A 26,454-nucleotide genomic window follows, 5' to 3' on the forward strand; every position below is an offset into this window, starting at 1 on the left:
CTAAATAAAAAAAACTTACACGGATGTAAAACATGAGCAGAGGTATCACTTCCACAAAGGAGGCTGTGTGGTCCAGTGGTTAAAGAAAGGGGCTTGTAACCAGGAGGTCCCCGGTTCAAATCCCACCTCAGCCACTGACTCATTGTGTGACCCTGAGCAAGTCACTTAACCTCCTTGTGCTCCGTCTTTCGGGTGAGACGTAATTGTAAGTGACTTTGCAGCTGATGCACAGTTCACACACCCTAGGCTCTGTAAGTCGCCTTGGATAAAGGCGTCTGCTAAGTAAACAAATAATAATAATAATAATAATAATAATAATAATAATAATAATACTACATTCTCCCTACAGAGACAAGACGGATTTTACAGTGTCAGCCAGGTACACAAGAGCGTTTCGGAATGAGCTTCAAAATTAGCCTATCATTGGTCAAACTAAGTGGTCTTCGGTCTTGGAAATGATGGCTGATAGAGCCTTGCAATTTGGTGTCCCTTTTTGATTCTCTATGAACTAACTCCAGCCAAATTAAACACAGTGACTGGTAAAACTGCACCGTTAATACTTACCATCCGTCTGCGACTTGCTGAGGAATATTGTGCTGGCTCGCGGATGGTCTGAGGGGTTATATTCCATATTCACATCTGTGAAGAAAAAAAAGCGTGGGCCTCATTTATTAAAACATTATTTTTAGTGGACACAACGGTATAGCAAGATGGCAGTGGAACCCATATAAAAGGTATATTTCTTGTTGGCCACAGTTAGTTTGTTAAAATGTACATACAGTATTGTGCATAAAAAAACCCCACCAAAATACATTAAAATGTATCCCCATAAAATCAGAAAGCAGCTGAACTGCTAATATAAAGGCGTTATGATTTATTAACATTTTCCTCCTTTGTACTCCTGCACTAATATCATACAATATTAGGTTGCGTGAATTGTGTGAATTGTGTGAATTGTGTGAACAGATTACTGAGAAGTCCACAGGGTGGTTGAAACCTTTTCTTCTCTGAATCTCTGTATTGTTCACTCCTGGGTTACATGGTTTAATGGCAGCTCATTAAGTTAAAGCACCAAGTCATTTCCTTCTCTGTATAAGAACATAAGAAAGTTTACAAACGAGGGGAGGCCACTCGGCCCATCTTGCTCGTTTGGTCGTTAGTAGCTTATTGATCCCAGAATCTCATCAAGCAGCTTCTTGAAGGATCCCAGGGTGTCGGCTTCAACAACATTACTGGGGAGTTGGTTCCAGACCCTCACAATTCTCTGTGTAAAAAAGTGCCTATTATTTTCTGTTCTGAATGTCCCTTTATCTAATCTCCATTTGCGACCCCTGGTCCTTGTTTCTTTTTTCAGGTCGAAAAAGTCCCCTGGGTCAACATTGTCAATACCTTCTAGAATTTTGAATGCTTGAATCAGATCACCACGTAGTCTTTGTTCAAGACTGAACAGATTCAATTCTTTGAGCCTGCATATGACATGCCTTTTAAACATGGGATAATGCTGGTTGCTCTTCTTTGCACTCTTTCTAGAGCAGCAATATCCATTTTGTAAGAAGATAACCAGAACTGAACACAATATTCTAGGTGAGGTCTTACTAATGCATTGTAAAGTTTTAACATTATTTCCCTTGATTTTAAATTCAACACTTTTCACAATATATCCGAGCATCTTCTTGGCCTTTTTTATAGCTTCCCCACATTGTCTACATGAAGACATTTCTGAGTCAACATAAACTCCTAGGTCTTTTTCATAGATTCCTTCTTCAATTTCAGTATCTCCCATATGATATTTATAATGCACATTTTTATTGCCTGCTTGTAGTACCTTACACTTTTCTCTATTAAATGTAATTTGCCACGTGTCTGCCCAGTTCTGAATGCGGTCTAGATCATTTTGAATGACCTTTGCTGCTGCAACAGTGTTTGCCACTCCTCCTAGTTTTGTGTCGTCAGGCTTTTTGGTCTGTAGTTACCTGGTTTGGTTTTGTCTCCCTTTTTGTGGATCGGTATTACGTTTGTAATTTTCCAGTCTGTGGGTACAACCGCTGTGTCAAGAGACTGTTGAATGATCTTGGTTAGCGGTTTGTAGATAACTTCTTTCATTTCTTTGGGTACTATTGGAAGGATCTCATCCGGCCCAGGGGATTTGTTTATTTTAAGAGCTCCTAGTCCCTTTAACACTTCTGCCTCGGTTATGCTAAAGTTATTTAAAACTGGATAGGAACAGGTCGACATGTGGGGCATGTTGTCTGTATCCTCCTTTGTAAAAGCTTGTGAAAAGTAATCATTTAATATATTTGCTTTTTTTCACCTATGATTTTGCCATTTGTATCTATTGTTAGCTCCTGGGTTGCATGGTTTAATAGCAGCTCATTTAGTTAAAGCACCAAGTCATTGGTGGCAACCCTGCCACTCTGCCAGCCTGTCTTGTTTAAAAAAAATATTATTTTTATATTTTTCTGACATCCACCACACAGTCAGCTCTGCCTCTGTGGCATAACAAGCACTCACAGACAGCACAGCAGGCATTACCAGTGTAGCAAATACTACAAGGCTCAGGCCACTATGTAATATCCAGGCCATTTACAAACTTGGTTATTGAAATTCTAAAACAAATACTTGATCACTGCCCACAGATAGACTATCAGTGTGCCATAGGCAGGATAGTTCACTGGATGGAAAATCAGAAGAACTAACTGCGTACTTGCCAACCAGAAGTCTTTTCAGAAATAATTTTTACTGGAATAGTCAGTAGGCATGGCAAATTATGTTTTAAGCATAAACAATAAAAAAAAATGTACCAAATACACATACTATTAAACACTTAATGGCTCATTTTCTGTATAACCTCTGCTCACAAGGAAATTGTTTTAGCAGAATGTCCAAACCAAGCAATTCCACCTTTCTAGTCTGTGTGGCTAACCAGCTGTCCAGACTGTTTCACAGGAATGAGTCGAGAGAGGAAGGGAAGGATAAATTATCATCGCCATTTGACTCTTGCATACAGCTTTGAGCAGGTGTTTCCCTTGAACTGATGCCTAGCCAAGACGTGGCATTCTCCCTTTTCAGCAGTTAATCAAGTGTTAACATTTTCTACACACATTGCCACAGGGACACAAACAGTGCTTAGCGTTCAGACAATATAGGTTTGTAATGTCTGGGTCTCAAGTGAAACTGCTATTCAAACTACAGTCATTTACACACAATGACTGTGCCCTATTGCTGTTATTCTACCTTCTACCCCTTCCCTCTTCCAAGTCAGTTTCAACTCAGAAATGAGAAACACCTGCCATGGGTATTCTGTAATATATAAAAGCTGCATCTCCCTGTTGCAAGTCAGTTTCAGCCAAAAGGGTCAAGACAGCATCTATCTTGCTGACTACTTTATGGTTAAGGGCTGATAATAGGCGCTTGGTTGACAGGATGCTAAATCTAAGACTGCATTCCTGAAATAGACAACTGAAGCAATACCTGCACCGAGCAAGGAAACTGAACAATAAAATACCTTGTTTACACAACGTCAATCATGGCTTAAGAGTACTGCACTCACCTATTGTCATAGAACACCTAAAGTGAATTCGTACTAGCCTGGATTGATATAATAAAATTACAGCACTTATGTTTACAGTTCCCAACTTGCAGAATTTTTAGCTTCTTTTTAAGTTTATTTGCATTCGCCTTGAACCTTACATTTGATTTAGCGCAGATTTGTTGACATTAAAAAGATACAGTTACAGACCCATCTGTTTCATTCCTTTATACTCACAGGCTGTCATCCTACAGGGTTCACTGCTGCTGCTGCAGTGTTATTTACCCTCATGATCCGATGGTATATTTTCAGAGATGCTAGAGGTGAACACCACAGTTATTTCTTCAACCGACAGGCTGCCAGCAAGTCAAGTAAATAACAGCATGGCTTAACCTCAAATGCTGGCTTAAAAATAGACTTAACTCTTAAGTCCATATTTCTTTATTCTTATGGGGTAGACCCCTGGAGTAGAATGTGTTCTAAAGCACAAACATGATGCCTAGACCAATTTATTTTTTTCAGATACTGCTGAAAGACATCGCTGCACATTTTCACTGGTCCTGTGCTTTCACCGACTACAATACTCTTTTCATCAAATAAACATATTTAAAGAATAAGTGATAATAAGAATAAAGAATACAAAATGACTCCCTCTGCCTGAAAAAAATAACTGAAATACATAGGACAAGCTTTTAACAAAAGGCGTATCTTTGCAACCAACATAAAAAAACTGACTATCAACACCCTTATCTATAATGGGAAACCAACACCTGTGCTCAGCGTTTGCTTGATGTACAAAATACCACAAAGTGGGATCAGGTTAACAAGACCCTTCATCACATGAATTTATTTATTTATTTAAAAAGGTTGCTCTGAAGGGCTAGAATAATACATTCAGATCTGTCGACTATGACAGAGATCTCCGTACCAGTGTATATCAGTGATAAATGGGAGGAAAACAGTTGTGCTTTCACATTTATTCTCTCTTAACACCTTTGTAGCACACACCTTTCTGCATACACACATACACCCACCCACCCTCACCCCCAAGAGGCAACCCTAGCAAGCTCATACAAGCTGGAAATCAAAACTCTATCATTTTTAAATTTGCCCTCCAGCGATTTGCAGCAGAGAGTGTACAATACACATACACTCTTTAAGAAGGCAGGGTATTCCCAATTTTGTGTTGCTTTGTTGTTTCACATAAATGTGGGACTTCTAATTTGGAGAAACATTATGTAAAAAAGATGTATTTATGTTCGCAGCATAGAGGTGTGCAGAAAACCCAGGTTCCATTGCCCCTGTAATATCCTTGAGAACACAAAATCAAAATCACTACATTTCTGTCAGCAGGTGGAGGCATTTGTTCCATTGAAAGAAACTGCAGTTACTGTATATCGCTACATATTGATGTGGTGTTCAAAATAGGCAGGGATGGAAATAAGTCTTCCATTGCATAACAGTTTGATCCATTCCTGGTTTTACTAGGAGTTTAATAAGACACACCTGACCTTGTTACCTGTACACTGTGGCTAATCAAGTTTTTAGTGTGCTTTGCAATAGGAGTCTTACTTCAATCCCTGTTGTGTTAAGTCCTGTTGTTCTTATTAGATGTCTCCCATCCAGCTACTGGTTTGCGCAACCTTGCCTAGATTCTGATGTCTGGCGGGAACAGGCTTCAAGTTGCCACTGCATTAATGAATCAATTAGCTGTACCGCCCACTGTGAGCTTGTTCTTGGGGCCCATCACACCCACAATCGATGGCTGTCACTCTAGAGCATCACCCACCTGCAAAAGCACATTCCGTTATAAAAGAGGCTCTTATACTGAATAAAGCAGAACATAGCAAGGTAAAAAAAATATATATATATCTTTAACACAAAGGAAAAGGGATCAGTGATGATGTTAGCAGTGCAAATACAGTAAAAGGTAAAAAAAATTGATTTGAAAGCATTAGGTTTACACTGCTGGGATTATTGTTATTATTGAAATGATACCACTTGTCAAAGCTGTTGCAATCGAAAAGAGCCCTTTTTTTCACCAATAACAGTATCAGTTACATAACAACAAAGAACCAATTGAAGATGTCTTTTAAGATGCTTTTGTGGACCCAGCAGAATTGCTATTTAGTTACCTGGCAACACCAACAATAAAACCTACATAAGAACAGAGCAAATTATAACTTGCATCATGTAAATGGTTCAGTCTTCTGAGAAGATGCACTTGAAGATACTGATGAGGAGAGCCTGTGCTTTCGTGTGATTGGACAACTGCACCTGAGCTCCCAAAAAAGGTAAAAAACTAAAAAGCAGCCTGTAAATCGATTTGGTTTCCTCTGAATTTTATTTCCTAACAGACATGAATCATCAAAAAGACTCGGCTACATTTCAAGGGGAGCAGATGTCTCATGTGTCTTTTTTTATGCTGAGGAAAAAAAAACAGCAATTAATTTACAAGCTTTTCTAACAAGCATAGCAGGGCGCCAATCCAACAGCAATAATACCGCCTTTCAGTTTACAGTGTGTGTACGCTTGCATGTGAGTGTGTCTGTGTATCTGTGTGCGTGCGTGTCAAATCTCAGCACAAAAGTGTGAAGAATTAGCATATCACAGGGTTACAGTGACTGTTCATGCCAGCTGTTCAACAGAGCACTCCTAAATAATCACAAAACAAAACATGTAGGCATCTGTAAATGTACGTTAAACAAAACAGCAGATTATTCTTAACCAGGTCTTTCAAGTAAATACATATTTAGTGAAAATGGGTTTTGGGTGAAATTTGTGGAGGATGGGGGACTAAAAAGGGTGCAACTTAATGTGTGCACACATGACTGGGTCTTGTCAATGACTGAATGAGATTAAAGAAAATTAAAAAAAGAAAAGTAAAGTATTGATATCGTATCCATACTCCGTGGTATCGTCTGATATTGGATCAACACCCAGTTGAAAAAATGCTACACAGGAATACAAGTACAGCATCATCAGGAAATGATCATGCAGATTTCCAGATCTGCTTTAATATTACTCTATTTTACAAACACAAACATTGATTTATTTTTGGATCATTATGCTATTCCATGATCCTTCCCCCACAAGCTAGACATTAATTTATGAACTGCAGCACTGCACAGCTCCTTATGAAAGAGAGGAGTGTAAATTATTAATGGAGTGTTCAAATTAAATATTGATTTTTGTTCTTTCCTGAATTGGCAGCCTCTGAAATCTAGCAGCTTTCCCTGCTTCCCTGCCCACAACAATGCTGTCCGTGTGAGGGGATCGGGTGAGATGAACTGACGAAATGATTGTGCGTCTCAGGCTTTCCTCTTCTGCAGGAAACTTGGCAGGAAGAGAATGAAGGAAAATGACTTGCAGGGAACTCCCTGGGAGGGCTGGCCAAGCGCACTCGCTTCCATTTCAGCAACAGCTGTGTTTTCAACCTTTCATTTTCTAGTGTCCTAAACACTGTCTAAAATCTAAAGCAAGCTTTTAACATCAGCTGTTAGAAACTGGAGCGGCATTGATGGGCCTCCTCTCACTTGTACATTCTGTTACCTTAATCTTATTAACTTGAAGACAGGACTTTGTTTTGTTATATTTCTGTTCAGTACGCCACGTTCCAAAAACGTATGTCAGTTTATCTTTTAAAATGTATGTAATGAAGCCATGTTTCTGTAATGGGTATCTGGTATTCAACATGTGAATAGCTTGTTTAGAGTATATGGCATGTTATACATTGATGCATATGAATATAGATAACATGTAGATAATTGTACAGAATATTTAATATAACTTTGGGTTTGGAAAGAGCCCAAATATGTAATACTTTTCTATAGTTTGTTTCTTTTTATGAGAAAATGTTTTTGGATCTTTTTGCATGGAGGTTGTATACCTCTTGCCGCTTCTTTCTTAGCAACAGCTATTGAATCCATCCTTTTCTCACTGCTTATTCCACTTAACTCCTGGTCCAAGCTCTTGTACTCTCCAGATTGGACATCTGTAAATCTCTTCTTGCTTTGGCTATCCGCCCCATTCAGCTCATTCAAAATTCCGCTGCTCGTCTTGTATTCTCCCAACCTCGCACTCTCATGCTATCGCTCTCCTACAACCCTCCACTAACTACCAATCTCTGCTTGCATTCAATTCAAGACCCTTGTTCTTGCCTACCGCTCTCTTCACCATACTGCCTCCTCTTACCTCCAATCCCTCGTGTCTCCCTACACCCCCTCCGCTCCTCCTCTACTGGCCGACTGGTCATGCCTTCCCTCCACTCTCCATCTTCCTGTGCCTGCTCTTTCTCTCCCCTAGCCCCTCTGTGGTGGAACCAGCTACCGAAGAACTTGAGGACTCCACCGCCCCACTGTGGTGGAACCAGCTACCGGAGAACTTGAGGACTGCACCGTCTCTCACCGCCTTCCACCGCCCCTCTGTGGTGGAACCAGCTACCGAAGAACTTGAGGAATCCACCGCCCCTCTGTGGTGGAACCAGCTACCGAAGAACTTGAGGACTGCTCCGTCTCTCACCGCCTTCCACCGCCTCCTCAAGACCCTCCTGTTTAGACTGCACATGTTCCAGACCCTCACGTAATGCACTGCTATTGTCATTGTAGATATAACTTCTTGTAATCCTAACTTGTTACACATTGTATATTAGTTGTACTATTGCACTTACTGTAAACTACTGTATTTAAAAATTAAGTTTGCACTGTAACCCTGTACTGCCCTGTCACCTTGGATAAAGGCATCTGCCAAATAAAAAATAAATAAATCAAGAAAGAAAGAAAGAAAGAAAGAAAAAGAAAGAAAGAAAGAAGAAGAATAATAAGAATAAGAATAATAATAATAAGACCTGTATATAAAATATATACTGAAATATACAAAATTACCAAAGGTACTGAAAACAAATTCTTAATAGGAGAGCTGGACTGAAGAGAGGTTTACAAATATCAAAATCAAATTTGGCAACAGGTCAGGAGGGAGATTGCAATTAAGGTTTTGTATGACATATCATTCTTTTCAGTACCTCATGTAATCCAAACCTAATTTTCAGCTCAGGGATGCTCAATCTAACCATGTTTCTTCTGAGAGGTGTAATTATCCTGTTTGAATGCGGCTGCATTCTCTTATAGTAATTTGCCAGTGTCACTAGAGCTAACAAGTGCAAAGTATTTTGTAATTATTTAATTTATATCTGGATTTACCTTAAAAACCTTTTTAAAAATTACTGCATATGGATTCAAGTACCTGGTTACTTTTTTAAACTTTAAATATCAGAATTTATGATTTGTGTTTGAAGTTACAGAGAGATTTTATGTCACTTACAGACGTGCTCAAATTTGTTGGTACCCTTACAGCTCATTGAAATAATGCTTCATTCCTCCTGAAAAGTGATGAAATTACCTTTTGTATGTCATAGAATAAAGCAAAGAAGCTGTGAAAAGAGATGAATTATTGCTTATTCTACAAAGATATTCTAAAATGGCCTGGACACATTTGTTGGTACCCCTTAGAAAAGATAATAAATAATTGGATTATAGTGATATCTCAAACTAATTAGTTTCTTTAATTAGTATCACACATGTCTCCAATCTTGTAATCAGTCATTCAGCCTATTTAAATGTCAGGACTGCCCAGTCCCTGACCACATTCCGGCGCCTCCTTAAGACTCACCTCTTCAAACAGCACCTGTAGAACTCCTCTGTTGTATCCTGGGACACTATCACCCTTCATTTAAATGTGCTTTATTTTGCTCTTATCTGCCCCCTATTTTACTGCATTTAATCCTGTACTTCAGAATATTGTAATCTGCCAAGTGTTTAACCTGTAGTATTTTGTACTTAATAATATCCTGATGTAACTATCACTATTTAATCATAGCCTGATGTAACTATCACTATTATCTGCTGTATTATTGAATTGTGGTTTGTCACACTTGAACAAAAATTATTGTATTTCTTGCTCTTATTGTATTACTTGTATTGTAACACTTGAATGTATTTGTATTTGCTTGCGATTGTAAGTCACCCTGGATAAGGGCGTCAGCTAAGAAATAAATAATAATAATAATAATAAATGGAGAAAAGTAGTCACTGTGCTGTTTGGTATCATTGTGTGCACCACACTGAACATGGACCAGAGAAAGCAAAGGAGAGAGTTGTCTGAGGAGATTGGAAAGAAAATAATAGACAAGCATGGTAAAGGTAAAGGCTACAAGACCATCTCCAAGCAGCTTGATGTTCCTGTGACAACAGTTGCAAATATTATTAAGAAGTTTAAGGTCCATGGAACTGTGGCCAACCTCCCTGGGCGTGGCCGCAAGAGGAAAATCGACCCCAGAGTGAACAGAAGGATAGTGCGAATGGTAGAAAAAGAACCAAGGATAACTGCCAAAGAGATACAAGCTGAACTCCAAGGTGAAGGTATGTCGTTTCTGATCACACCATCTGTCGCTTTTTGAGCGAAAGTGGGCACCATGGAAGAAGACCCAGGAGGACTCCACTTTTGAAAGAAAAACATAAAATAGCCAGACTGGAATTTGCTAAAATGCATATTGACAAGCCCCAATCCTTCTGAGAGAAAAACTGGAGCTTTTTGGCAAGTCACATCAGCTGTATGTTCACAGACGAAAAAATGAAGCTTTCAAAGAAAAGAACACCATACCTACAGTGAAACACGGAGGAGGCTCGGTTATGTTTTGGGGCTGCTTTGCTGCGCCTAGCACAGGGTGCCTTGAATCTGTGCAGGGCACAATGAAATCTCAAGACTATCAAGGCATTCTGGAGCGAAACGTACTGCCCAGTGTCAGAAAGCTCTGTCTCAGTTGCAGGTCATGGGTCCTCCAACAGGATAATGACCCAAAACACACAGCTAAAAGCACCCAAGAATGGATAAGAACAAAACATTGGACTATTCTGAAGTGGCCTTCTATGAGTCCTGATCTGAATCTTATTGAACATCTATGGAAAGAGCTGAAACTTGCAGTCTGGAGAAGGCACCCATCAAACCTGAGACAGCTGGAGCAGTTTGCTCAGGAACAGTGGGCCAAACTACCTGTTAACAGGTGCAGAAGTCTCATTGAGAGCTACAGAAAACGTTTGATTGCAGTGATTGCCTCTAAAGGTTGTGCAACAAAATATTAGGTTAGCGGTCCCATCATTTTTGTCCATGCCATTTTCATTTGTTTTATTATTTACAATATTATGTTGAATAAAAAATCAAAAGCAAAGTCTGATTTCTATTAAATATGGAATAAACAATGGTGGATGCCAATTACTTTTGTCAGTTTCAAGTTATTTCAGAGAAAATTGTGCATTCTTCATTTTTTGTGGAGGGGTACCAACAAATTTGAGCACGTCTGTAACTAGTAAAAAGAAGACTCTTAAATCAAACTAAAATAAATAGCTGCCTGAACTCCAGAGCAACGCACACGCAGTGGAAACTGCTCCTTTAAATTATTCCCAGACTGATTATTGAATGGTGATGAATCTTGTTTCGGACATTCTTCAGAACACAGTATTAAAAGTGAATCAGGGGTACCTGTCTGTCTGTGGGTTCATATGCATGTCAAACAAATCTGTGAATATAGTGATCTGTCATGTTACTGATACTATCATTTTGTATTTACAGTGATGGTCGTGGATGTAAGGTATTAACAGGATGTCAACTTTTTGTTACAGACACAGACATTCACCATGTGTTTTGCTTATGTTGGTATCCCTTGCCCTATTTATTTACTTATCGTGCCATCTTGTTCTCAGGCTCGTCTGCTCTCTCTATCTAAATCAGACTGGCATCACTATCCAGAAACGCACTACTTTAAGCTGAAAGTTTAATACACTTTCCAACAGAAATAGTCTGTCTACTGACTCTCAACTGGGTGTTACTGCTCCATGCATACAAGTGTCATAGTTGCAGGCTTGAAATTATGATAGAGAGATAGAGATAGATAGAGAGATAGAGAGATAATTTTTAAAACACATATAAATAATTATTTTATACTAAACCTAAACCACGGGTGGCCAAAGCTGGCCCTTCCATTCCTGGTCTTTATTCCAACCCCGTTCTAAATTGTTTATCAGAACAAATTAAATTTCCATCCAGACCCTGCAGTGGTTAATTATAGAACTGCACCTGTTAAACCTGGGGCAAAACGGCCCTCCAGGGCTGTGTTTGGACACCCCTGATCTAATCAAATAAACTGCAAGGCTAGAGGAAACTGTTGAGCACAGCTTCCAAGCAGTAATTGCTATATGACCTCACTCAGCATGCCAGGTAAAGATCCTGTCAAGTCTGTCTGGAATTAATTTCCAATTGCATTTGATAGACATGTCAAGAGAGAGGGTATAAAAAAGCGGTCTTAAAGTGCATCAGATGTGTTTACATATGCGTGTCAAGCCGGCACAAATATGCATTCCATGAAACTGGTTTAGATGTTCCCAGTTGCATATCTGGTATAAATCACTTCCTCCTGTCTCAGCTAAAATGAAAGGAGCTATTATTTTTTTTTTTTAAATGACTGACCATAGAGAGGAAGAATGTCTGAACATAATTAAGAAGTTAAAACTATGCGAACAGGGAACAGATTTTTACGTCTGTTTTTTTGCTTGGGTTTCTTTCAAAATGTACCAATTATGTTCCACTCCCTGCAGAACCCTCAGTGATGCCCGGCACAGCTTTCATGACTGCAGGACTCGCCCTCCACACCACGCAGTCACGCCATACAAGGGGAGCCACTGGGAGACCCCCTGAACATTTTCTTTTAAGAGAATTTCAGAGGATGTCTGCCATGGTGTCATATAAAAAGCACACGACCATTCCATTTTACACTGGTAATATGAGACGATTGTGGTTATGGGCAAATCCTAATACACAGAAATGTGTTAAAAAAAATTTGTGGGCTTACAGTAGTCTGATAAGAACTCCTCTACAAAACATTTTCATGGCCCCCAGTTTCCAGTACACTGTCCCTGCAAATACAGCCTATTGAATTGAATGTGCAGACGTCTAGAAAAAGATGCCCAATGTCCGAGCAGCCATGTGAAGCCTATTAGCAAATCCATTATAATATGTCCGGGCTAATGCTACAGAACTGTATGAATAACCATCAAAACACAAAACTACACAGATAAACCCCCTTTTTAAACGGCAATAATAAAAACGCATGAACAATCAATATTGTCTGCTGTAATATTCCAGAATACCACCATGAAGCACATTTGCTAGGTAAAGGCTGCCCATCCAACCAGTTAAGAGTTCTCTCAAAAACACTTGCCTTTCAAATCGCTTGTTAAATGATCACACAAGCTCTTTATCGTGCCATCAAACGCTGGCATCAATTGCACAGCTGCCTTGTTGCGATACCATGTATGAAGTCATTTCTGATACCATGGTGACATTAATCCTGGAGGAATGACTCTTACAAGCACAGGACTTCACTCTGCTGCGGTTCGAAAAGAAAAGATTGACATCAAATAAGAGCATTCGTTAACATTAACGGTTTTCTTTATTTTCAACGTCAATAAGCATCCCATATAAACAAGCCTTTAACACCCTCCTCGGGATAACTATTGTAGATTTGAAATCTCTTATTTTTCGTGTTATTAAAGCATAACCCAACGGCTCAGTATTAAACCATAGTTTATTAACAGAATCCAAAAACATTATAAATTTACGAGCGGCTTAATGTTGGCTTTTTTTACTTGGGAGAGAAGGTGGTAAAAAGAATTAAATAAATGCTGCAGGGCAGTTTTGGTGCACTATCAGACTTTATTTTAGAGGCACAATAAGGTATTCTGTTGTGAACAGAACAGCATTCTGGATCCACATGACTTGCATCATATGAGCTTCACAGAAAGTTGTTCTCGCTCCTGATTGGTTGATGTACTAAAAGCAAATGGATCTACGGTCCTAAAGCACAGGGGTATTTCTAACTTCTGAGAGTCAAGGTTACAGCTTATAGCTCCAGATTTGGAACAGGAGCCTTATTGCGTTACACTGATTACAATTTACAGGGGAAAAAAACCTAGGAGATTCTATTTTCACAAAAAAAAAAACAACTCAACACACCAAATGGGACTCTGCATCTTTAAGCATGTACCAGAGCCCTGTGCTGGCTGTGACATCTCTGAGAGAACGGCTGGTATTTTGAAAGGTTCTCTCTGACTAATACAGGGTTGCTGGGCCTCTGGTGCCTGGGAAAGACGTACTGCAGAGCTACACAATGGGGATTGTTAAACATAGGAAAGAGTAAATCAAGCCAGCCTGTTCAAAGGGTTATCGAGTTTAAACAGAACTGGCTCCTAAGCACAGCACTTTGTGAAGCAGGAAGGGGTTCTATAGGCGGGTTTCCATATCAAGACAAAACCGGTCAGGCACAAGGCTGGCTAAGCTACTCTCAATTAGCCAGTTGCCTGTACCACACTTTGATAAGCAGTACAGCCAGTATTTGTTGAGTGTCAAGTGGACAAATGGTTGTCTGCCGCACCTGTTTTATTTTTTAAATATGATGACAGGGAAGAGAACAAGGTATTTGTTTACCGGATTTGAAAAATAACAAAAATCCATGCATGCTGTTCACATTTAAAATAGGCAGTTTATGTGGAGGTGGGTGGGTAACAGCCACACTGTTTCCATTATGTCAACTCCACCCATTTTATCATGTCATCCAGCTCAGTTTCTCAACACAATACACAAGCACTATTTATTCATTAAAGCATTGACTTACACAGCGATCCACTACTGTGAATTCATGTCCCACCAGGAGAACACAACTTATAATGAGAATGTGGCAGGTAGCCTGAGCTTCACTGAATTGCAATGACCGGGGGTGGTCTTTCTGGTTAAGGGGGCAGCAGTTGACGCTATGGGGTCTATGTTGACCCAGGAGAGACATGTTGAGGCCTGTACACTGAAACATGAGCCTGCTATAGGGCAGTATTACTTACTTTTGTTTTTGTCCTTAAATTTGGCTTACTTGGCCTGTTTCTCATTTAAATACAGCAGATTGTTTTCTGTGACTTCTCACTTCCTCCCTTAGGGTGTGTTACTTGGTTTCTATGACAAACCAGAACCTTGAGATCAGAGAATGGGGAAACATTTCTTGCATCTTGTGTTTTTGTGAATCTCCCATAGCACAGCATTGTGTATTAACCCGTTACTCCCAATAATGGATAAACTTAATATTTGACATTGGTTTGTTTGGTCACAAAGGTTATATTGATAAGAATAAGAACATAAGAAAAGTCTCGGACCAAGAAAAGGCCATTCAGCCCATAAAGGCTCATCCCTTGTTCGCACACCATTGTAAACACTATGTAACACCATGTAAACAAATGTTCAAGCAACGTTTCTTCATATAACCTTCAACAGCAGATGGGAACCATCGAACAGGAAGTAGAACACAGATAGACGGTCACCAAAACAGATTCCCCAACTTATAACTGCAATGTCAATGCAGCCAAACGTCCTAGAGATACAGGAGTGTCGTAAATAAGTTATTCCTTAAAACTGTGAACAAATAGGTGTTCTTTTATTCCGATTATTATTATAAATGTGTATTTGCACAACACCAGACAAAACTCCTGTTGAATATTTGACTTCAGATTTACTGTAGGACAGAAAATAAAATAGAAAAAGTAGACCTTCTAGCAAGAAATAGCTGATGTAAACCAAGAAAGTGACCTTGCCATTCCAGTCCAATACACACTCTCCAAAGTCAAATGCGCAGTCCTGTACAAACAATGGGAGCTGGCAAACAGCAGCACTCGAACAATGGAAACAAAGCCCAAAGCTAGAGCAAACACAACACACTTTCTAATTATTGTTTGGACAGCAATCACGCTGTGCCAAGAGACTTTAGAGATGAAACTGTGAATTATCTAGATTAGAATTTTTTATTATAAGCAAGCAAGTGTCAAAAGTTCAGTTTCTTTATGTACAGCCAATAAAATACAGTAGGCACTAAAACAAACCAGTGAATACAAGCTTATACTATGAAAAGTAGTGAAGGCTTTATTTCATTGGTTTGTTTGTTTGTACTTGACCCGGGACCTCAAGAAGAAATGTTCCTTTCAAAGTGCTAGACTGCCTCCTCCAGTTCCTGTTACTATCAATAACTTAAGAAGAACATAAGAAAGTTTACAAACGAGAGGAGGCCATTCAGCCCATCTTGCTCGTTTGGTTGTTGGTAGCTTATTGATCCCAGAATCTCATCAAGCAGCTTCTTGACGGATCCCAGGGGGTCAGCTTCAACAACATTACTGGGCAGTTGGTTCCAGACCCTCACAATTCTGTGTGTAAAAAAGTGCCTCCTATTTTCTGTTCTGAATGCCCCTTTATCTAATCTCCATTTGTGACCCCTGGTCCTTGTTTCTTTTTTCAGGTCAAAAAACTCCCCGGGGTCGACACTGTCTGTACCTTTTAGGATTTTGAATGCTAAACTTTTACCAACACAAGTCCTTAGCAAGTTTAATCTTCAGATAGATGTCAAACTAAAATCTGAGATACGTAGATATGTACCTACATATGGACAAACTGCCACCTCCACTATATCCCAGTCACCGGGATATAGATAAGAAATAAACAGAACTGAACACATTACTCAATACTACATGTGGAATGTATTTATTTGTGTCCTCCAATGTCTCATATAAAACAGACTGGCTAAATAAAAATCGGATTGGACACTGCAAATCATAAATATGCCCCTGGGGTTTTCTGAACCTTGAATAATAAGGCATTTTTATGAGGAACAAAAAAAAAAACAGATTAGCCTCGTCTACGTTTGCAGCATCACGGCAGGAGAGCTGTTTATTAAAAGTGACTTTGAATTCCTGTTCACGTTATGCAAACAGCTGATTACCTCTCTCCCTCCATTGGGAATGTTTGCAGCTGTGGTCTAGGTTTCACATTAGCAGGAAACCAAAGCGTCTTGGGTCTGGTGCGTATCTTTAAACCAATCAGTTCCAAATGGAAGAGTAACAGAAGGTAACTGATTGAGATGAAGTCACCTCATTTTCAAAGGGGTCCCAGTAGACATAACAAAAAGCAACAGCGGCATATGTTTAAGGCACATTATACAACTAAGATATATTATTAAACCCTAAAAATGAATTAGATCTCAATGATAATACCTCAGGGGAGATTTCCAGGACTGTAGTCCAATTCACTTGCCTCACAAGCAAAATGAGGGGAATGGAGCTAAGATGATGTTTTAAACCAAGGCTAAGCAGTTAACCTCTTCTGTACAAAACAAAGCATATATAGAGATTATTCACATAACCGTGCAAGTCAACTTTCCCTATTAGTGACGGCGTTTGGATAGCAAATATAATTTAAATTAGTAAAACAAACTGCAATGTTTTCATAAAGAACAAATATGTGATATCCAAAACAGAAGACGTCTCCTTAATAACTAAGATTGCCAGGCACTACAACTACTAAACAGCCCTGACTGTCGTGTGGCGTTTGTCAACCGAGCCCCAAGTATCTAAAGAAGGTTTAGAATCTGGGTCCCCCGGTGGCTCACCTAGTAAAAAGCTCAACTGTTTGGAGAGCCATGCGATCCTGGTTCAAATCCCCCTAGCACCAAATTTGTCAATCTTTGTGGAGGACCCAAAGGGAGTGTTGCACAAGCCTTTGCTCATTCGATTAGGGCCGAGTTTGCATCTTCGTACTTCAATGACCATTACTTGTCAGGCGAGGCCCTTGCCTCCAGGGGTCAGTTGCTTAGACTTGGCAGGTGAAAAAAGGTGTTTCTGGGGCCTCATGCACTTTGCCAGAACCAACAAACCAAACTGAATGGTAGCCATATCAATTAAGACATATCATCTAGAAAGCAATACGACACATATACTTTACTATACTATACTATACTGCACTACTGTATCCGATACTACACAATAGGAGGTGGTCACCAATATGCAGGGTTTCAAATGTGAATGCCCTGCTTTGAATTTAGGGCCATGATACACACCAATTTTAAATCTTGATGGGCCTAATAGGGATTTCTGCTACTCTATAGAAATACTCAAATAATAGATTTTATTTTTTTGCTGCTGACAGCATTTTACAGGTCAGCATTATATTTGTATCTTTGGCAAAAATAATAATAAAAAATAACTAGCACAGCATTGTTAGCATCTCTAATACATCTGAAGCAGTCTCCAGTAAGCAGGTGGTTGGGTATAGTGCTCTACCCACAACAGAGATGTGGCTCATTACATTCAAATTTAGACAAATATAAAGCAAAGGGCCTTTCGTCCTCTGGAGGGGTAAACACCTGCTTGTTTTCATTTTGCTTTGATTATTTTACTTTAGACACATACATCAAATAATCTTTGCGTGGTGTCCAACAACAAAAAGCCAAGTGTGTCATGAATATGAAGAAGGCTGTCATGGTAACACAACATGCTCATACTTCAGAGAGGGAGCCAAAATAGTCTATCTAAGGCACATGTAAAACATTATACAAGGGATCAGGAGATTTTGGTGAATCCATGAAATACAGTATAATCAATGTTTCTAGTAGTTTGTTGTGGTAAATGGCTGGAATGAATTGTGAAATACTAAAAGAAACTAAACTTCAATGACAAAATATTTCGACTAGAAGTGTTTTTCAATGTCTTCAAAATGAAATGTTTTTGAAGACACTGAGAAGTTGAAACGTTTGTCATGAAATTTTAATTTCTTTAAGGATTTGTAAATTCAGCACTTTTGAGTGGTTTGTAGTTATGGATGACTGTGATGAATTGTGTTTGCTGGAGTCTGTCAGCAAAGCGTAATTTGTCTCATTTCAATAGCATGGATTTCATTTATTTACATAATTGTTCACAGTAAGATAAGTCCAGGAGGTGAAGGAGTACAGGGACCTGGAAGATTGGGAGTTGCTGTGCATTGATAAAACAAACAATACATGCCACTAAACTCTCAGGAGCTACACTTCTAAATACATACATTTCCTGCTCTCAGTGTTGGTATTCCATTTGTTTTAAGCTTTTGTAAAGGTGTAAGCGAGTCAAATAATACATCGATCCATCTCAGAAATACCCAGAGACAACAGTGAGCAGTGTCAAAGATGGACACAAGTTATAGACCTGATCAAAGGGCCAACTTCTGGTCAATACTGGGCGATAATGGACACATAACATAAAACTGCTGTTCAGGCAGGGGACAAGAGATTATAGAGAGTGGCGTCATGAGCAATTTAGCTGTCAAATCAAGGAGTTGTGACTTCAATACAAGTTTGAGACTGAACAGGCAGAGAAGGAAGATCAGAAATTCTTGCTGCCACGGTCACTTAGTTCATTGTGGCATTAAAAAAGGCAAGTACTGTAATAGTTAGCTTAGATTTTAAGAAAGCTGTGCATTTGCAAGTACATTATGGGAAGAAGTATAATATATCTGGTTCACTTGCTCTTTTCAGTATTACTGTATCCTATACTTGTCATAAACTTCTATCGTTAACTTTGTGTGTGTATGTGCGTGTGTGTGTTTCGTAGTACTATAAACATACAAATCTGAGGGTTCTTGAGCTTGGTTCGGTGTTGGATCTTTTCTAAGAAATTTACAGTCATTCACTTTTTAAGACTTGAAACACTAGTCAGACAGATGATGCCCATTGTAGACCTTTTCCCATCTGCAGTCTCTGGTTGAGTCAATACTGTATAATGACCTCAGCGACATCTGGCATTATTGCATTTGGTGATGTCACTCTCCCGTAGTGATCCTCTAAAACATTACAGTGCTGAGGCTCATTTCCTTTGTTTTTGTAGTTCTTTTTTTTTTCTTCTTTCCAAACCTGGCCAACCTCGGAAATTCTTGCCATGTGTCAAAAGTCACTAGGGGGATTGTGGGATCATATTGCGTTTTGTTTTAAGAAACCGGAAGGAACAAATACATTTAACCATAGGCTCATTACAAGTAAAAGGGAATCTGGTAAAGAAGGAGAGCACAGCCAAACAAACAGCCATGTTTTGTCATCATGTTTATCATGAACACAGCTTCAGACTTTTGTCTTGTGTGTCGAAGCCAGATTAATATTATTCAATAATTATTATTATTATTATTATTATTATTATTATTATTATTATTTATTTCTTAGCAGACGCCCTTATCCAGGGAGACTTACAATTGTTACATGATATCACGTTATTTTAACATACAATTACCCATTTGCAGTTGGGTTTTTACTGGAGCAATCTAGGTAAAGTACCTTGCTCAAGGGTACAGCAGCAGTGTCCCCCACCTGGGATTGAACCCACAACCCTCCGGTCAAGAGTCCAGAGCACTAACCACTACTCCACACTGCAATCAAACAAAGTTCTCTGCTTTCGATGAATACAATAACGCTTAAAGATAAACAATAAAGAAACTGTCATATGCATGCTTTACCTATGAAAGATGGTTTCTTCTCTACCTGCACCTCCTGGCTACGTGATGATGCACTTCCTTTGTAGCCAGGTAGGCTTCATCGAGTTTGAGATATGAAACCTGACCAGATAGCTGCGCTCAGCCTCTTGGGCGAGCAGTGACACATACTGTTTTGTTGCCGTGGGCAGCCATAGCCGGAAACGGGGCAAAACTGAATTGCATTAGCAGTTGTAGTCATTATCAACAAACTGAATGGCATACTGTAGTCGTTTGCGATGGTGCACTGATTGGTGGTTAAATTAATTCCACAGATCAGGAGTGTAAAATGCATTGCCTGATGACTTTACATTCAGTATTCTGTTCAAGAGAAAGCTCCTGAGGTACTGTATTATCCCACAAATCACACATGTGCATATAACGAAGTCTCAGTGCCTCTTCTAGGGATCGATAAAAATAATACATATATCAAAGGATAACATTATCCACAAAAAACACAAAATAAATGACATGATTGGTACATTCATGTGCAAGACACTACTCCAGGTGCCGAGGGGAATACAGTCTATCAAGCAGTTCTCTGGAAGTAAAAGTGCTGTTGTAAGAATAAACTGAATTGGACTGTGATATTGTAGCAGACTTGGGTCTTTACTAAAGAGAGTAATTTCAGTAAGGGAGCAAAGATCACCCTCAACAGTTAATCTTGTCCTTTCTACAGTTACTTCTGATTGCACCACATTGCAGCTCATAATAGGAGAGAGGGACTCAATACTCATGCCCATGACAACTTAACCCATAATCACGTCTCCTGACAGTTTGAAAGCAGCCACTTAAGACAGCTATTTTAGGAGAGGTCTCTGTTGTTATACAGCTCTAAATAGCTGGGTTATATTTCAAATAGGGAGACTCGTATTGAATCACATTACAACTGCAAGTATGTATTGATACATGACATGCTACAGACCTTACAGTAATACCATCTTGATGGTTAGGTTGGACCCACAGCAGGGCAAGTATTTGGACAGACTGCAGCTTGTTTTGGTTACTTTGAAAATCACAGGGATGAAGAAATAATCTTATACTGTGGCACATTGTACTTTCATGTTATGACACAAGGTCCTTCACTTCATTATTATTATTATTACTAGTTTATTTAGCAGACGCCTTTATCCAAGTCGACTTACAGAGACTAGGGTGTGTGAACTATGCATCAGCTGCAGAGTCACTTACAACAACGTTTCACCCGAAAGACAGAGCACAAGGAGGTTAAGTGACTTGCTCAGGGTCACACAGTGAGTGAGCTGGGATTTGAAGTGGGGACCTCCTAATTACAAGCCCTTTTCTTTAGCCACTGGACCACACAGCGTCATAGCAGCAACAGCAACATTCTGCCCTTTGCGTGAACAATCATTTCTTATTATACTGCCTATAAAGCAATTTTACATGTGATTGTGTTTCATCACAATTCACCAATCAGTTCTATTGACATGTAATGAACTCCTTATTCTAGAAAAAAAGAACATTTTGGAGTATAATGCTACTTGTGAGAGGTCTTGTTCATTAAAATACTTTGCATAGTTTTACAAAAGGAGACGATTATCTATTCAGGGATACCAAGATATGTAGTAAGTAAGAGGTTTGATTAACTGTGGTAACATCCCTGATCCTCTCAAACAGGAAGAGCTGGAAACAAATTATATCCAGGAAACCAGAGATAAACACTGTATAGAAGGAAGTCACTCTGCAAATGACTTACTTTCGCTGCTATAAAAATTTACGTGATTTACATTTAGGAAAATTGAGACTTTACTCCGTATTACATCTTATTGTACGTTGTACTTTTGGTACACATCAAATTTGGAGTTTACATCAGCCTTTGCCAGGAGATCTATGTAAATGACATACCTTGTTTAAATTATCCTTATGGTATTTAAAAGAAACCATATTTTAAATTAGGGAATACTGTAAGTGAAACTGTTGAACTGCTCTAAATTTCCTTCTCCTTCTGCTCTGCATCTCTCACACCCAATTTGGCTTCATTTCCTTCTTCCCACATCTTCCTTATGCAAGGCTGGATTGTCCAAACATGACTTGCCTCTGAGTGTACCAGTTTCTGTACTTGGGCGGCTGTACCATCAAGGCCAATACCAGAACCACACAACAGTCTGGGAAATGACATTGCCAGGAGCAAAATTTACCCAGAACTGAGCGCAACATTTTACCAGTAAATTCCTTGAGCCTAAGACAACCCATTTAAGACGAAATAGGAAGCACAGCTGACAAGAGCACATATATTACACACACTACAGCACTGACAGTATTACATACAAGAATCACAGGTTAGACAAGATTTACCAAGGAATTACATACAAAACATCCTTTGTTCACTTATAAAAGAAAAAAGCCTCCAGGCAGATTCCAACCAGCTAAGGTTATGTAAGTGAGAAAAAAGTAGCACTACAGCTTTTGGGTTTCAAATAAGTGACTTCAGCCTTAAAAATCTGTACTTTTTTGTTTCTGTGCTTAAAAGCCATATAATAGAGCACTACAGAGAAATGACAAACTATTGATTTCCAGTCTAGCTGTTAGTTATGTGGTCTCCAGGTACAGTGCCTATAGAAAGTCTACACCCCCTTGAACTTTTTTCACATTTTGTTGTCAGTGCCTCAGGGTTTCATGCATTTAAATTAGGATTTCTTTCCACTTATCTACACATCATACTCCAAACTGTTAAGGGGAAAAAGTTATATATTAAAAATACAAAACTGAAAGATCATAATTGGATAAGTCTCCACCCCCCTGAGTTAATACTTGGTGGAAGCACCTTTGGCAGCAATTACAGCTGTGAGTCTGCTGGGATAGGTCTCTACCAACTTTGGCAATATTTGACCATTCTTTTTTTACAAAACTGTTCAAACTCTGTCAAGTTCCTTGGGGAGTGTTGATGGACAGCAATCTTCAAGTCATGCCACAAATTTTCGATTGGATTTAGGTCGGGGCTCTGACTGGGCCACTCAAGGACATTTACCTTTTTGTTCCTTAGCCACTCCAGTGTAGCTTTGGCTGTGTGCTTTGGGTCGTTGTCCTGCTGAAAGGTGAACTTCTGTCCCAGTTTCAGCTTTCTTGCAGAGGGCAGCAGGTTTTCCTCAAGGACTTCTCTGTACTTTGCTCCATTCATTTTCCCTTCTATCCTGACAAGTGCCCCAGTCCCTGCTGATGAGAAACATCCCCATAAAAAGATGCTGCCACCACCATGCTTCACAGTAGGGATGGTGTTCTTTGGGTGATGTGCTGTGTTGGGTTTGCGCCAAACATAACGCTTTGCATTTAGGCCAAAAAGTTCCATTTTAGTTTTGTCAGACCACAAAACTTTTTTTGCCACATGGCTACAGAATCTCCTGAGCGTTTTTTTGCATACTTCAAACGGGATTCAAGGTGGGCTTTCTTGAGTAATGGCTTCCTTCTTGCCACCCTACCATACAGGCCAGATTTGTGGAGTGCTTGGGATATTGCTGTCACATGCACACTTTGACCAGTCTTGGCCATAAAAGCCTGAAGCTCTTGCAAAGTTGCCATTGGCCTCTTTGTAGCCTCTCTGATCAGCTCCTTCTTGCTCGCTCATCCAGTTTGGAGGGATGGCCTGATCTAGGCAGGGTCTTGGTGGTCCCATACACCTTCCACTTCTTAATAATCGTCTTGACCATGCTCCAAGGGATATTCAAGGCCTTTTGATATTTTTTTATACCCATCCCCTGATCTGTGCCTTTCAACAACTTTGTCCCGGAGTTCTTTTGAAAGCACCTTGGTGCTCATGGCTGAGTCGTTGCTTTGAAATGCACTACCCTGCAGAGGGAACCTACAGGAACTGCTGAATTTATCCTGAAATCATGTGAATCGCTACAGTTTAACACAGGTGGGGGCCACTTAACTTGGCGTGTGATTTTGAAGGCGATTGGTTACACTTGAGCTAATTTAGGAATACTTTTACAAGGGGGTGGACACTTATCCAACCAAGCTATTTCAGTTTTTATTTTTAATTAATTTTCTACAAATTTCTATAGTATTTTTTTCAGTTGGAAGTTGTGGGGTAGGATGTGTAGATAAATGAAGAAAAAAAAAAACAATTTTAATGCATTTTAATTCCAGGCTATAAGGCAACAAAAGGTGAAAATTTTGAAAGGGGGTGCAGACTTTCTATAGACACTGTATATGACGGGCCATCACTTAAGACGTAAAGAGAATACTGAAGTTCAACACATTTTTTCATTATTATTATTATTATTATTATTATTATTATTATTATTATTATTGTGCAAAGGTAAATATGGTTTTGCTGGAGATTCAGTAAGATTTAAAACTAGGAATGATTTAAAAACAATCACAATTGTGTGATCTAAGACTCCATCTCACGTATTAAAGAAGAATAAATCAGATATATCACACAGCCATACCCCTAGAGACAATACAATCATAAAAATGACAATAAAAACATTGCTACATCAAGTTTCCTGTTGTGCAGTTCCTTTTAAATCGAAGAGCTGAAATGGTATTTTTAACCTGTCACTTTGCACATACAGTAGGCGAATGACCCAAAATGTGCTTACAAAGCAGATTAAACTTCAGCTGCCTGAAGACAGAAAGCATTAGTGTCTACAATATATTTATCAGACACAGTTCATCTTTTCACTTGCAGTTGATTCTGAGAGCCAGCCAAGGTTTTCTTTCTCCCTTTGTCTGAATATTTTAAAACCACTGTAATTTATTTTACCCATGTAATGCCCAGAAACAATGATGTGTGGCTGTCTCGGAACCTTCAATTTTGCAAGCCTACCCCAGTTAGAACTGTGTTTAACACATTATTCATTTACATCCATGGTGTAAAACAAAGGTATCCCCTATACTAGCAGTGCCCCTGTTCAATATACTGCCTGTGAAAAGCATCACTCGTCTTACAGGTAGGTGTGAAAAGACTGGATATACAATATATTTTGAGAGGCTCTGGCAGACAGTCCCTTACTGAAAAGCACAACAGATCCTAAATGAATACTTAAGAAAAGGTAAATTACCTTCAAGGTAGTAGGTGGATTATAGCTATTATTACCAGAAAGATATATTTTTGTGCATGAAGAAACTTTTAACCCATGATGTTAACCTTCTTAATTTTGCAATGAGGTGCACAAAACAGGGTTTAAATATACTGACAGGCTGGATTTGGTCATCCAGATTGTCAGTTTCTTTGTGATACTTGAGTCACTCTGAAACGTATTTTAAGAAATAAAAAACATTTGAACAACTGCTCAATTCCTTGTGTACCTTTAAGGGGTTAAAATATGTTTTCCATACTGGATTGCATGAGAACACTTCGAAACTAAACCTCAAGTACAATGAAAATGTCAAGGCTTCTACCCATTTGTGCTCTAATCAACTTCCGATGTTATTTATTTATTTATTTATTTTTTTAGATCTTAGAACCTTTCCATCTCTGCATCTCTGTCCTGACTTATATTAGCAAGCGGCGAAGAAGCATCTTTATATTTTATATCTGCTTCCAAGGAAGGGGATCCATTTTGCAATGAGGCATCTTTATTTACTATCCCAAAATGCTTCCCTGACAAATGAACTTCACATCTCCTGCATGAGATCTCAAAAATTTCTCTCTTTTAAAAGGTGGACCAATAAATCCCAGACTCGATAAGCCATGTTGTAATTTATTAGATACAAACTCAACACAAAAAGCAAAACTGCTGCAGGGAACTAGAAAGTTGTGCTGGCAAGAACCACAGCTGAAGTTAAAGCAGACAGATTTCTTTTTAAATTCTGTACATTTGAAAAAAGAAGCTAGGTCAATTATACAAACCTTTCACCAGTTCAGCTCTGAAGACGGTACTAGCAGAAACTTTGTACCTGACTTTGTTTCTTATGGTTTTAAAAGAAACACCTTTTCACTTGGTGGTGGACAGACTTGCTGCAGTTTACCTGATATTGCAAATGGTACCCTCTGGTGCCCACTCGTGAATAAACTGTCCTGTGTATTAAACAGCTGTGTCTTAAGATGAAAGCTGTTCAGATGCAAAAATAATAGTTCCTATGCGCATAGTCACAGACACTTCTCCATTTTTGCAAACCAAGATTGCTAGTGGCAGCTACAGATGCTGTGCGCAGTACTAGGAATATTTTAAACAATTGGAAAATTATTTGGAACACCAGTGAAGCACCTCTGGTTGAGGGCGTTCTAGATTCACTGTTCCCTGTTCAAGTTAAGCTTATTATTTGGAAGCACCTCTTCAGGAGCACTTGAAATTCCCAGCTTCAGTGAATTTCTTAGGAAAGGCTGAAGGTGTTTGCTTCTGGAAAATGCTGTTAGTATTGGGAGCACTCCAAATTTAGACCAAGCCAGGCGGCTTTTGTGGCCCTTTGGGGCCTCACAGGAAGCGATCCATTCTGTTTCATAAAAAGACTCCTAATTAAACTGTGCCTCTGCTGAAACAATGGCTATGGAAATGGATAACAAAGCCTTTGATCTAATCAGTGCTCATTTTTTTGCTTTTCATCTTTCAGTTCAC

General features: G+C 39.2%; 1 protein-coding gene across 3 annotated transcripts in view; it reads right to left on the bottom strand.

The window, feature by feature from the left end:
• The window catches only part of LOC117394691 (cyclin-Y), a 58,453-nt gene that overhangs the window by 23,474 nt on the left and 8,525 nt on the right, over nt 1-26,454 (bottom strand). For 2 of the 3 annotated variants that reach the window (XM_033993145.3, XM_033993146.3), the window contains exon 2: nt 565-639. In XM_033993145.3, the coding sequence (XP_033849036.1) occupies nt 565-639 (75 nt within the window). Of the gene's footprint in view, nt 1-19; nt 542-564; nt 640-26,454 lie in introns of those variants that run through there. The other variant, XM_059019393.1, reaches the window with a different exon arrangement.

The sequence above is a fragment of the Acipenser ruthenus genome, chromosome 3 (genome assembly GCF_902713425.1).
Source record: "Acipenser ruthenus chromosome 3, fAciRut3.2 maternal haplotype, whole genome shotgun sequence".
Taxonomy (NCBI): Eukaryota; Metazoa; Chordata; class Actinopteri; order Acipenseriformes; family Acipenseridae; genus Acipenser; species Acipenser ruthenus.